Source organism: Zootermopsis nevadensis, unplaced genomic scaffold (assembly GCF_977971745.1).
Source record: "Zootermopsis nevadensis isolate Lab colony 2312 unplaced genomic scaffold, Znev_1.0 Znev_ptg000061l, whole genome shotgun sequence".
NCBI lineage: Eukaryota > Metazoa > Arthropoda > Insecta > Blattodea > Termopsidae > Zootermopsis > Zootermopsis nevadensis.
In genome coordinates this window covers 14,815,039-14,828,582 of record NW_028259192.1, presented here as the reverse complement: position 1 = coordinate 14,828,582, position 13,544 = coordinate 14,815,039, and the positions used below count along the sequence as shown (strand labels likewise).

The following is a 13,544-nucleotide window of genomic DNA, read 5'->3' as shown; positions in this document are numbered from 1 at the left end:
TACCAAAATATATATGGTACAACATCTTCCCTCTGTGTTCTTCACAGTTATTTACAGTCACGCTGTTGGAACATATGCTGATATAGGTCCCTTTGCTGGCAGTTTCGTAATGTAAATTTGTTCACTAACCAAATTTTAACTCCTCAAGTTAAGTGATTCTTATCATTTTTTACAGTTAAATAGTTTTTGTATTACTGAATTACACATGTAGATCAAAGGAATATAAATTTATACCGAAGGGAACCTTTTACAAAGTCCATTTTATCACATTTAATCACAGGGCTAGAGTCAGATGACATTATATGTAACTTTGAGTGAACTTTCTTCAAAGGCTAGCCAATTGCTGGTACTTCTTGTTCAAATGAAGTGTCACTTTTTTCACGACACCTTACGCTAAACATTCAAGAATTTTTGTAATTTACATCAAGTCACGTTCATGTAATATTCGACACCACAACAAAATCTGAAGAAGCGCACTGCAACTTGGAAACCACGAAAATTCTGAATAAGGTATTTTCGACTGAATTCTTGAGATGGTAAAATACAGAACAGTTTAATCGATATGATTTTAGGTTGTCACTGCGGTGAGTATGAAGAAGCTGTCTTCTGGGAAGTAGAGCCGTGTTGCCCAGTAGAATTTTACCAGCGTTTCAGATGTACTTGCTACCTTTATCATCAGGACGTGAGTGATGTCATGATGGCGATACAACCCAGAAGACAAGTCATCTCAAAATTTGTTCTGCACAATCTGCATTTGAAAAGAACATCGGTCAGTTGTGTATTACTGCAGTTATACGCGGTAGCACAGCTCATCCATTAAGAAGCATGTGTTTAGCGGTTATTTCACAGCTTTCTTCACAAGACACGATAGGCTACTGAATGCCATAATATTCGTACTGTAATGAGTTTTGTGAAACTGTGGAATTTTATACGATTTCATCCCTACTTTTCCTGCCCTGTGGTATGCTAATAGTGACCACCTCTTTCCGTTTTCTCTTCACGTATTAAAAATTCTAACTGTGCTATATTGAATAAGTTTAAATAATCCAGAACACGAACATTGACAAATATATTCTCGCCTACCATATTTGCAATCTTGTAATATGATTTATCAGTGGAACTGAGATTTAACTTTGCGTAAAACAAAGGAACCAAAAAAAAATTCCGCATTGCGTTGTAATGAAAAACGTAATCTAATCGCTGCTGGGGTAGTTAATGTTACCATGTTTATATAATTCTGCACATTGTAACTATTACAGCCGGCTTTTACTTTCATAAATTGAATAAAAAGAAACAGTCGTGGAGAACTGTGTACACGGAAATGGAATGTGTTTATTTGAATATCCTAAAGAGAACTGGAAGGCACTCCTGCATATTACATTTCTTGCAGAGATCGTTGGAACTGTTCTGCGCAAAACTAGTAAAAGAAAATAGAGATATAGGAACGAAGGAGAAAAGTTTTACATTAGCTCAATATAGAAAAATGTTATTTTAAAGTACATTTAATGCAAAATTAAAACAGGAACATTTATTGGCGCATTAATGTTAGAATTAAAACACATATCACTGGAAAGTCCTTCCTTGGTTGAAGTTGCAACCAGTAATATTACTAATATAAAACTGTTGAATTCATTTCATTATTTTTATACTTAAAGAGGGAAAAGTGTCCATACTATTATGGAACAGTTCATTTATAAGCATCTGCTTAACAAGGCAAGAAACCTATTAGTTAATGATGCCAATTAGAAAATTCGTTATTAAATCACTTGGCACGTCTGAGGCGTGGTTTTAGATATTTAGGCATGATGCACAATGCTTCGAAGTAGATCAATTTGAAACAGAGATCAAGTTACAGGGTTCGTTGTCGGTTCAGTTCCAGCAGGAAGTTAAGTTGTGTAGGATTCCAGATTCTCGCGATGCAAGTATGACGATGGTGTCTTCTGGATTGTAACGCCGTGTAGTGTGGTAGAAGTTTACCAAAATTTTAGAGATGTTGCCTCCACCATCGCCCTCATGATGGAGACAGCAAGCAGTCTACACCGCGCTACGACGTAGACCCAGAAGACAGCCATCTTTAATCTTATTTGATGGTTTAGTGTTGAGCACACTGACGTCGTTAGAAACAGAGCGAATTATCAGGGACGCTGAGGTGAATACAGGAAACACGATGGAATACCGCAAATATACATGCATATGCTTCGATAATAACGCTAGGTTTGTGAAGTGCCAGATTGAAGTCCTAGTCATATTGTAGTAACTGTGTAACTTCTCGGGTTTACTTCAACCACTACTTACCAGCTCATCTGACAATCTTTATTATTATTGCCATATCGTCATTCTCTGCTACTGCAGTGATAAGTGTTGAAGCTGTGGTTAGTACATGAATTTGTATGTAACAATATATACAGAAAAATCTTTGAATTCGAACTGGGAAATCTCACGTCCCTGCAGATGTGGTTCATTAAGTTGTATTGAAATTTTTCATATTTTATGTTAAAGTCAGTCCTTTAAATTAACTGACTTTTCCACATCATGTTAAATATGTGAGTTATTTAATTTCCTAATTAGTTATTTATCTGTAATTTATAGTTTACAAATTTAAACGTGCTTCCCCGTTTATTTTTTTCAAATATTTATATTCTTTCTTTGTGTATGTAATCATGTTGTTTTTACAGTCTTGTGATAATATGAGTCGTGGAAATTTAAATGCGAGAACTTTGTACTGATATCAAAATAACGTATATGTTTTCTTGACCTCAATCATATGCATTGTGTGTGTTGTGTAAAAATTCACCTTAACTCAGCTTTAATTTTTTAAATTAATTTCTAGCAACTTGTGCGCGCACAGCGGCCATATTACTGCATTAAAACTGCTGATAATATATTCCGAACAAACAATCAATCATTGTTAATTGACTAATATACTCCACTCAATCTGATTGGCCGTGATTGTTGATGGGAAAAGAGGTCATTAATATATTCGAAATAAAAACTGCATGAAATTTACAATGATTATAATCACAAAACCTGCTGTCCGGATAAATCGGGGTCGAGACGATAGGCGTCACAACACTCGGCGTCAGTTTGTTAGCGTCCTGCTTTGTTTTCTCGAGTCATGTACCCGTATATGGAAACACGAGTGGGCGTCGGTTTGCCAACGTCGTCTTTTGTGGCATTCCTACGCCCATCCTCGCTGCGGATGGTATTTTGTGTCGGCGTCGCGACGCCTATTGTCACACATCCGTTCATGTCGGTATATCCGTTCTCGAGCTGCAAGTGGACAAACAAAAAAGGAGCAGAAATCACAATTTTAACTCTGTACCTTGTGCAATTGCAAAAGCAGATCTTTGATCTAAGAACGTTTTTCAGATTTACCCTTAGACTACCAACTTTATTCGTTGCATGCTAATTTTTAATAACCAGATCGGAAATTCTGAAACCGATCACGTTGTTATGAGGAAGGTAATGAAAACTGTGAACACAGAAAACGCTTAATTATTACAGGTATAAATGTTCCATCTCACTTTCGTTTAGTTTTGTCTTTATGTGTGTAAATAATCCTTTGCCACGAAGGGTAAATCATACAGCAACAACAAGAAGAAAGGACGCCATCTGGCTCTTTTTCTTTTGCGAAATTTCTTTTACACTAGACAGATAAAAGAGGTAGCATCTCATCAGGCAACGGGATGAAACGTGAGAGCAGCTAATTACTGGTTTTGAGTCGCCTTTGTAACTGACAGACCTCTTTGTTTTCATGGCAGAAGAATATCTGAAGTATCTCCTGTTCTACAGGAAATGTTTCCTTGCAAGACAGTGCGGCGGAGTACATGTGTCACTGTGGTGATTTAATTAGGTTTTGTGTGTAAAATAGTCTAATGTACAAATGTTTTAATGCTAGTTTTATAGAATCGATAATGACTGCTTAATATAGAATTAGGGAGGAAAAAAGTTGTTGTGCCTTTGTTTTAAAAGTTTTGAAATTCTCACTGGGTAACGGGAATAGTATATATTCTGTCCCTTCATTCAGTGTAAGGACTTCTATAAATAAGAATAAGAAACAATGCCGAGGAACTGAGAAAGAGTTAAAACCACACAATGTGGAGCCTAGTTTTGCACTCTGCTAACGAAGCTACAGTAATCAAACTGAAGTTTTGAGGCAGGCATAGAGATACGTTCTCCGAATCGTGGTTAACCACCTATAATACTAATCTACATAGCGTAATTACGCAAAAGATAACTATCTAAACAGTGCTAGTTCAGTTTGTTATAAATGTATATTTACTGTCCGCAAAGAGATCTGTGACTCATGCGGAATGAAAAGTCACGTGCTGCATTAGAAGCAGATCGAGAAAAGTCGATCTTGAACTGATCTGATGTAAACTTACGAGATTGGCTTTATAGTGCTAAAGGTAATATAAAATAATAACAATATGATGTGTTACTTGCCCTGCCTTAGACTTTCGTGATCTCTTCAGCATCCTGTTTCCAATAATCTTCAGTCTCTTTTCCCTGGGTTAAAACACAAGATTTTACACTTACGCAAAACCATAGGTAATATAATAATATTTACAAGTTTAAGTGGACGAAAGGAGATAAAAATTCAGAACCGATTTGTAGCGATTATTTCCTAGATTTGCTCTGATTTAATTTCCATGAGAATTTAGTGTTGTGGTTTTTCTGTCGTTCCCAAAATAAACATATAGAATATTTCCATCGTGTAAAATGGTATAGGCTTATTACTTATATTTATACTATGATACTTTTTTTACATCATGATGAAGAGTTGTGTGAATACTAAGGATGGAATCAGATTTCAAATTGGAAGTTATTTTTCAAAATTGAAGGAAGCTACAGCCAATGTGATTACAGAAAGTTATGGTGCAAATTGCCTACCCAAATCTAACACAGATTAAAATAATTCTGCCATAGCGTAACCGTATCTACGAATCTGGGTTGTACATGTACACTTATATAACTTGCGTCACGACCTACGTGTTTAGATGGCCGTGCTTTGCAGCGCCATACCGCTAAAACCCCAGCCAACAGCCCCATAGGAAGTTCTAAGTTCCCTTTTCTCGAACGATAAATGCAGAAGTTAAGATATTCTACATTCTTCTTGTAATTGTAACAGTGTTTCTGGAATCTCGTTAAAAGGTGTATGGTATTGTTAATTCAGACCGAATGTTTTTAAAATATTTAGGACCAGGAATTTAATATAAAACATCCGTTTACTCACACTTTATAAGAAATAACACTTAATAACTTACTAAAATCAGAATGGCAGCCATGGGAGAAAAAGAAATGCTTACGTAACAGTAGACGGAAGATGAAGGGAACAGACTACATGACAGATAATAGACGCAGATGACAAGGTAATGTTTATGTATCAACTGGAATGTATCTGGGTCAAGGCTCCATTGGCTGTTCGTGTGAAAACCTCTTTTCATAGAAAGCGGGGATAGTCTTGACTATATGAGCTTCTTAAGGACTGCACTTCACACAGTAGTAATAGTTAAATTTTAAAAACATTTTGTTATTTCGAAATTATAACTTATAAATATTTTCAGCCCAGATGTGTCAATTAATCTCTTTGATGAAGTCACTTCATATTTAAGCTCGCATTGCACGATCTGATAGATGTTGAAAGGTATTATCTGTACTGCACTGAGAGAGTTTATACAATAGCATCACGTAATATAAGCCTTCATGGGCATAATTAAACTTGCTTTAAGCCTGCCTTCTCGTTTGCTATACCACTGTTCCCAATCCGCGATCAAGGGTTCTAACTGTGTCTGTGTCTCAAGATCAAAAGGTTGGCATTTAGGTGCCTACCTCATGAACCTGTAGCTGTAAGACCCACCACCCCTCTTAACGACCGCAGTGTTCTATCTGCTGCTTCAGTACGCGCATTTATACAAAGGAGGGTTAGAGATAATATGCAGATACGTCAAATTGATATATTTCAGTTTCCCAAACCGAGGATTGAGATGGCAGTAAGTGAAAAATGAAATATGTCTCGGATTTTAAATTAAATAACCTCTGTCTCATTTCTGTTCTAAAAAAATAAACGCTGATCTGTGTAAAGCAATTAGAGAAATAACAGACGCTTGATTAGTAAGTAAACCTGTGTGAGAGTATTCGTTTGAATTGTTATTTAGAAGTGAGGAAAGTAGACTTGATTAATTTTGAATGGCACAGGGCTGTACCTACCATTTTCCCAATGTTACTACAGTCTGATTTATAAAAATTTATTTAACTTTATACTGTTTTATTGCCTGTATTGGCCGCATTCCCATAAACTAAATTCTAGGGCTTTATTTTTGACTACAAATAAATTTAAATAAGAATCAGGGGGGCGGAAATTAAATTCATGAGGAAAGTAACAGTTTCTATTAATTTGGACTATCAAAATAATTTAGACTTATTGAAGGATTTAAATACACAACCAGTGACAGAATTGATAGAAAGTTACAAAAGTAACGGGAAGAATTATGATGTTCGAATGCCCCAAAAGTCCCATTCAGAACAATCAGTTGCCAGCCAAATGGATGAAGAAGATCTTCGAGGACCTTCTACAAACGCTGGCATAATACCGTAACAGGCCACCGAACTTAAGACGTGAAAGGCTGATGATAATGACTGTCATTAAATCATAAATTACGCTTCCCTGTGCACCACGCTGTGAAGTTATATGGGGATGATGGAGGTAAGGCTTCAGGCATTCTTAACCTCAGTACGGCGGCAGATTAAGATAAGTGATAGCATCACACGCCAGGGAGAGTACTTCAGAGCCACATGATAAGGAAACAGGAACCAAATTCGAATCTAATTGCAGTAACGAGGTGAAAAATTCCGGCCACAGAACCTGCAGTCAGTGTCTTGTAATAAGTTGAAATTGTGAATTTGTTCGCATATGCCTCGAGAACGTATAAACCGATTTGGACAAAACGTAGCACGCTTATTTGTTGAGACGAGGAAGGGAACACAGCATGGTACAATCTCTGTGGAAGTTGTCCTGAGTTCGATGCCTGGTGGAGCCGTTTAATATAGCTCGGAAACTAAGTACGATAGAACAGCGACGCGAAGACCAGAGCTTTTTGTTTCAAAGAGGAGATTACGTAAACAAAGGCCACAAACCCTAAAAGAATTTTATATAGTTCTATGAAGATAGTTTTCTGTAGCCGGAAATGAAGCGCTGTAGGAGAAGGGCACAAAGAACAAAGTTGTTTGTTTCGACGATGACTTTACAGGAACTAAGGAAACTGTCTCTGGTTCGAGTCTAGCGAAAGATGTTGGGTTTACGGATTATAATGTTTACATGATATTTAACGATGCGTACGAATGGTCAGGCATATTTAAGCTTTGGGGCGAGAGAGATTGATAAGGCAATGTAGCCATTTCTAGGATTTCCCCGCTGTAGTACTGTGGGCAGTCTGATAGTGTTACAAACACTTTAAAGCAATTCGCCGTTGCGTACCTGCTACACGTTCGTAAAAGTAATGCCTATTTGCTGGTTCGAATCACAAAGAGGTAACCCGCAACGCGGAATGCGTCCAGTCATTCATGCATACTGATGCTAGTGCGGACACTAGCAATAAAGTCATAGAATTGTAACTTTGTTAAATTGTTGGGTTTTTTTTACATCAGATAACTTTATTTTAGAAATACGACAGCAGAATTAACGCATATGTTTTCAAGTCATGTTTACGTTTCACGGTGTATATAACTGTGCTGTCCCTGAGCAATATAATTTCTCTGAATTTTGTAAACTTATGGAGCTGTATAATCGGCATCTAATTTTCAAAATAATGTACAGCAAGGGTTGACCGTGCTAACCCGTAGTCCGCTCACCGCCAGTCCCAACTATCTGGCTAACAACGCCTGTCTAATTTAACTGCTTAAGTACGCATTTTATTCAGTCGGTTTTACTATGCTCCAGTGTATGGAGTACCACTGCACAACGAACGTAAGACAGAATATTTTTATAAATTTTTCGTTTTAAATTTAACACGAACTACAGGATCATAAAGGAATAATGTTATTCAAATGTACAGTATCGGAGTCTATAATTTCTTGTTAGCCATTCTTGGAATGTTAACAGTTGATTGATTGCAGGCGTGTGATGTAGAGGGCTACATCACATTTCTTGAATTCTTATTTGCGTGATCTTCCCTGTACTCCTGTGCCGCGTTCGGACTTGTAATGTTCAAGGTCGCCTCCTCTGCCCCTGCCGTGTGGTTTAGCTGTCACTCTTGCCAAGGTCACGCTCCTCCACTGCAATATGTGTAACATCGAGCGTTTCTCCTTGTTTCAGAGCCGATCACGGAGATACTAGGGGGTTCTGACCTGTTCATCAACAGAGGAAGTACGATCAACTTGACGTGTCTAGTGAGATTTGCTCCAGAGCCTCCACCAGCCATGCTCTGGAGCCACAACAGGGAGGTGAGAGTTAACACAAAATCATCCTAAATAAGTGTGTGAATATTCGCTTTGTTAACAGTTCGAAAAACCTGAAGCCTGCAACTTTACTCACGACTCAGATAAACGTTTGTCTTTTCGTACCAAATAATAAATGTTTCGAATGGTCATGTGAAATTTAACAACCGAAATACACTCTAAAGTTTCTGACCTAATCGTTTAAACGAATCCTATACTGAAGTTCGAAAAGGTATTTATGTATTTGCGTTATGCGTTTGCTATCCAGGGACTAGTAACTGGTTTATGTCATCAAGGTAATGAACATTCGGGTTTCATAAAATGCAGGGACTTTCTTGACTAACTGATCGTAGTATTTACGAGTGGTCTGAAACAACAAAGGCATTATGGTAATTTTTTTTCAGTATCTGTGTTAGGAAGATCTAAAACTCACAATATATTAAACTCCAAAGGGATAAAACTTCGGTGTGTGTTTATTCTCTTAATTCTTCGAAGCAAGAAAGAGAAAAAGAAAGCGTGGACCGGAAGGATAGTGAGAGACACTGGCGGGTTGTCGGTCTGTGAAATTTAACAGCTAGTGTCTCATTGAGGACCGTCGTACGCGCTCAGATGCATGCCTACTAAAAGATAGGCCGACAAACTGATACATTATCTCCACACATTGCACTCAGCTCGTGTATTTCACCGACACAAATCGAATGACACATTGAATAGGTATTACTAAGGATTTAGAAGGAGGTAACTTGTCAGTTTGGTAGTACCATACCAGTATTAACCAGAGACACTGAAGATAACCGCTTAAAACCTCAATTAGGATCTTATCCAGGCATTTCTTGAATACTTGTGTGTTATTTCGTACGGAACTGCTCATTGTGTGTCATGATACAAAACGTTAAGGCTCGTGTTATAAACTATTTATTCTGACCCCAATTGCATAGCGACTTGCAAGGCGACACCCGGCATTGAAAACGACAACGCTAAATTGTGAGAACGTCCCTGATTGTTGCCAGGTAATCAACTTCGACTCACCGCGAGGTGGCATCAGCCTGGTAACGGAGAAGGGTCCCGTTACCACGAGTCGTCTCCTCATCCAGAAGGCAATTCCGTCAGACACAGGGCTGTACACTTGCGACCCTTCCAACGCCAACCCTGCAAGCGTCCGTGTGCACATACTTAACGGTAAGGCTGTAAGGTTGTAGTCACGTCGGAAGCGGATCCTTCCGAATCTGACTCTCTCACTCAGGATATTCTGTCCGAAACGCTGCAGACAATTTTTTTTTTACTTTACATCCTATCAGCGCGACGGCACCACATGCGATTTATGTTTTCACTGGCACTCACATCAAATGAATTAATTAATTTATTCATTCATTCATGCGTCTTCGGTTGAACTCGATTTCTGCTAGATCATATATTTGGCACCGCATGCAGTTGTCGTGGAGTTGTTTACTGCAATCCCGAATAGAGACAAACGTAGATTGTTGGAATTTGAGAATAGGGTGCTGAGAAGAATATTCTGACCTGAGAATGGTTAAGTAGTGGGAGGGGTGAGAAAAGTGCATAAACCGGAGCTTAATCATTTCTGCTCTTTACCAGGTATTATTTGGATGATAAAGTAAGGGAGAGTGTGGTGAGTGGAACCTATAGCACACGTGGGGGAAATAATAAATGTATACAGAATTGAGTTCAGAAAACCAGAAAGAAAGAGTCCACTTGGAAGATATACAGTGCGTACAGTTGTTTCCAGTCGTGTTGTGGCAAGTTTTTTTGTTATAAATACGACATTGCCTCGCCTCATTAGTTCCGACGCTCGTGTATCTCTTTAAAGCACAGTGGTTATTATGTGTACCACCTACTTTAAATTTAAATAATATGTTGCCAACAGAATGTATTTCGGGATTTTGTATGATTTCTAAAATAAAGAGTTATTATTTTCCTGACCATCATTAACGTATTTTTCTTTATAATGGAGAAGTTTTATGTTCTTTGAAACCTTGCATACCGTGTAGTGGATTGATATATAAAATAATGCATTGAAACTAAGTGGCTTTTCAAGTTTAAACAGTTCTGTTTGAGTGCATGATTTTATATATTTTGTGTTCCGTAGAAATTGTATTTTTAGATATTATTTTACATATACTTCTTGCTTTAGGTTATTTAAGATGCTAATCTACAAGCTACACACTGCAGATGTGACGATGATTTTGAGTCAGAACTCTTTTTCTTTTATTTCTTTTAATGTGTACAATATCTGATTTTTTCATTTCAGTCTCGTGTAATTAATTTTGCGTATCATTATATTATTTGTAAATATTTATAAATTTTTATGCGAGTTTTAAGTAAATTATGTCATACTGCACTGATTAGAGTCTAAATTAAATTCGTCCAACAAATTCTTACGTAGATCTCCAATACCAAATTCCATATAAATATCTCCTCTTGTTTCGGAGATGAAAAATACATAGTGACGGACGAAGGCAGCTGCCATATTGTGCGGTCAGTTTACGCGTTTCGTACATACAGCGCGTGCAAACTTTCGGCAGGATTCTGTTGTGGTTCAGATGAGCGTGAGAAGTCTGTTTAAGAAGGAATATAGTTGGGAAAATAAAAAAGTGTGTTTGTCTTGGCCAGTTTCATTGTGTGCAACATGCGATCATTAATCTCCTTGCTTTCTCATTTGCGGTAGAATTTCCACCGAAAGCTGTGACCCGCTATGCAAAGTAGAACAGGCTGCTATCCGTATGGGGTTAATTCTTCTTTGTTAACTCTAGCTCGTGATGCTGACAGTAATGTCCCCACCTCGTCATCATCATCTTCAGCAGTCTCAGCTTACCGTATAAATGCGCTTTGATAACAGCACTAGAAATAAAATTGCATTTAGTCTTACGCTAACAAAGTACCTTTTCTTTTCCAACTTCGAATGTAGTGATTTGCATCAAACACGAAATACAGACTTATAAAAACAAGAATCTGAGAGGAGTAAGATTAATGAGTGTTATCCTTATTCCACAGAATCCGGCAATCAGAGCCTCTAGGGCTCGCTAGTTTTTATTTTCGATTCGGATTCTGGTAATCCTGATGACAGTTTCATGTCTTGTTCTTTAGCACAGCCACGTATATTATGGAATTTGTATAGCGTACTGAAATATTCCAAAGCCGTCTCCCTCTACATATTTTCAAATATATTATTTACAGTCACCCTACTCGTTGACTTGCAATTAACTCCATAGAGCAGAGATCCTTGCCTTTTATGAGATCCGAATATTCATTACAGAGCTTAAGATTCCACCACAGATTCCTGTCCTAAGTCCAGTGATCATAATTACACACGATTTATTTAAGATCCTTTTTATTATTTTAGATATCCAAATGGTCTTTTCGCTTCGTGTCTTCCGAATAACATTGTTTGTTAATTTTTATATGACTACATACGTGTCCAAAATAATAACAAATCAGTCATTCCGTCAATCATACACAACCTTCCGAACGATTCTAGTTCAAAGCCGCGTATCTTCAGCAGTAGCTAGAGCGTGTTGCTTATGTTTCAGGCGAACACCCGGCCGCGATGTACCATGGGCTGGCCGGTGTTCCCACACGCCCGTCTCTCAGTGCCTTGACAGCGCTAGTGCTCATCATCACCTTGCGGGCAGCAGCCATATTGCATCACCAAGTGTAATCAAGAGAAAGCGTGTGAGTGAATTCATCGTCATGTAACGTTTGCCCTTCATCCACATTTTCCTCTACATATCAGTGTATACAGAAAACTAATTGATACCAGACCTCAGTCCTTCAGCAAAAGAAACATTCCGTATTTTTAAACATCTTCCTAATTATAAATTACCTTCAGACGAAGCGTATAGCAAACTAAGATTTCTGTGACTATTTCAATGTATATGCCCAGATATTAAGGACTTATCGATACGTGTAGAGAAACTATGAAAAGGGAAGACCAAAAACTGTAATATTTCGAATAAGACATGTTTAAGTGAAGTTCTCGATTAGTTCTTCAAAGACATTTTCGTATGTTGCCTTGTGGGTTTTGCCTCAAGTCCTTAAAGCACGATTTGTTGAAAGTGAACTGCGTAAATTCTGTTTAAACGTCAAGTTTCTTTTGATATGGAATCAGATAATGATAATGGGACTAGATTCAAATGCGACATCAAGACTAGAGTTAGGATTAATTTATAACTTTCAGATGAGTCAGACCTCGGTCTCACCCCCGAATCCTCTGCTCCTGCATTACTTACAGTGGGTGAACGTCGATACATTAAGTGTAAATATTGTGCAATAATTTTGAAAATAACTTTTTGTACAATCTGCAGATAGTCGATCTATAATCACTTTAATCGCAAGAGACTTTGATAGTCAGGATGGGACAAACCGCTTTAAACTTGGCGTTATTTTGCCCCATGGAAGGAAAAGTTCGTGTCATCTTTTATTTCAGTTGGAAAGGGGCAAATTTAAGCATAGATTTCAACAAACGCCTAAGTAATTGTACTTTTATAATAGTAAGTGATTTAGGCATTGTAATTTGTTTTGAATGTGGGAAATATAAATAATACGTTGAGGACCTCACATTTTTTTCTACTTGTCTCAAGGACACTCTCCGGTAATTCTGTGGATGAAGACTGAAGAATTGTGAAGTCGTTTTAGGCAAAGAAATGGTTATAATCGTTCTCAGTTTGGATGCAGAATAATGTTATGGTGGTAAAGGGAAGAATGTTGGATTGTAAAAATATTTTAAATTTTATCACGTTTGTTTACACCGTGATGATCAAACGTGTTTTTGCAAGGAAATTGCATATGTTTATTGAATCTCGATTTCCTTGCAAAATTTTATTTTTAAGTCAGAATTCTGTTTCATGTTTGTGAATAAAGTATATTAATATTGTATATGATTTATTAACGTCTTAGAATTATTTAAGATAGGTTTTTATAACTTTTAATATTTCAGTTACGTTTTCATCGATGCATCTGTCTTTACGTGTGAGCGATTGCATTGATAAATTCCTTAAAACTGGAAGACGTAAAACAAAACGTTCATAATAACTGAATTTTATATTCTATAGATTATTACGTAGAACATGAGCAAGACGTACTTTTAGGCA

The 13,544-nt window shown here is 37.3% G+C and overlaps 1 protein-coding gene across 7 annotated transcripts in view; it reads left to right on the top strand.

Annotated features, from left to right (window-relative positions):
• Positions 1-13,329, top strand: part of LOC110836951 (defective proboscis extension response 8) — a 468,836-nt gene extending 455,507 nt beyond the window's left edge. For all 7 annotated transcript variants that reach the window (XM_022078722.2, XM_087340061.1, XM_087340060.1 and 4 more), the window contains 3 exons: positions 8,315-8,442; positions 9,447-9,615; positions 11,985-13,329. In XM_022078722.2, coding sequence (XP_021934414.1) covers positions 8,315-8,442; positions 9,447-9,615; positions 11,985-12,112 — 425 coding nt within the window. In that variant the 3' untranslated portion in view covers positions 12,113-13,329. The remainder of the gene's footprint in view (positions 1-8,314; positions 8,443-9,446; positions 9,616-11,984) is intronic.
• The last annotated feature ends 215 nt before the right edge of the window (positions 13,330-13,544 follow it).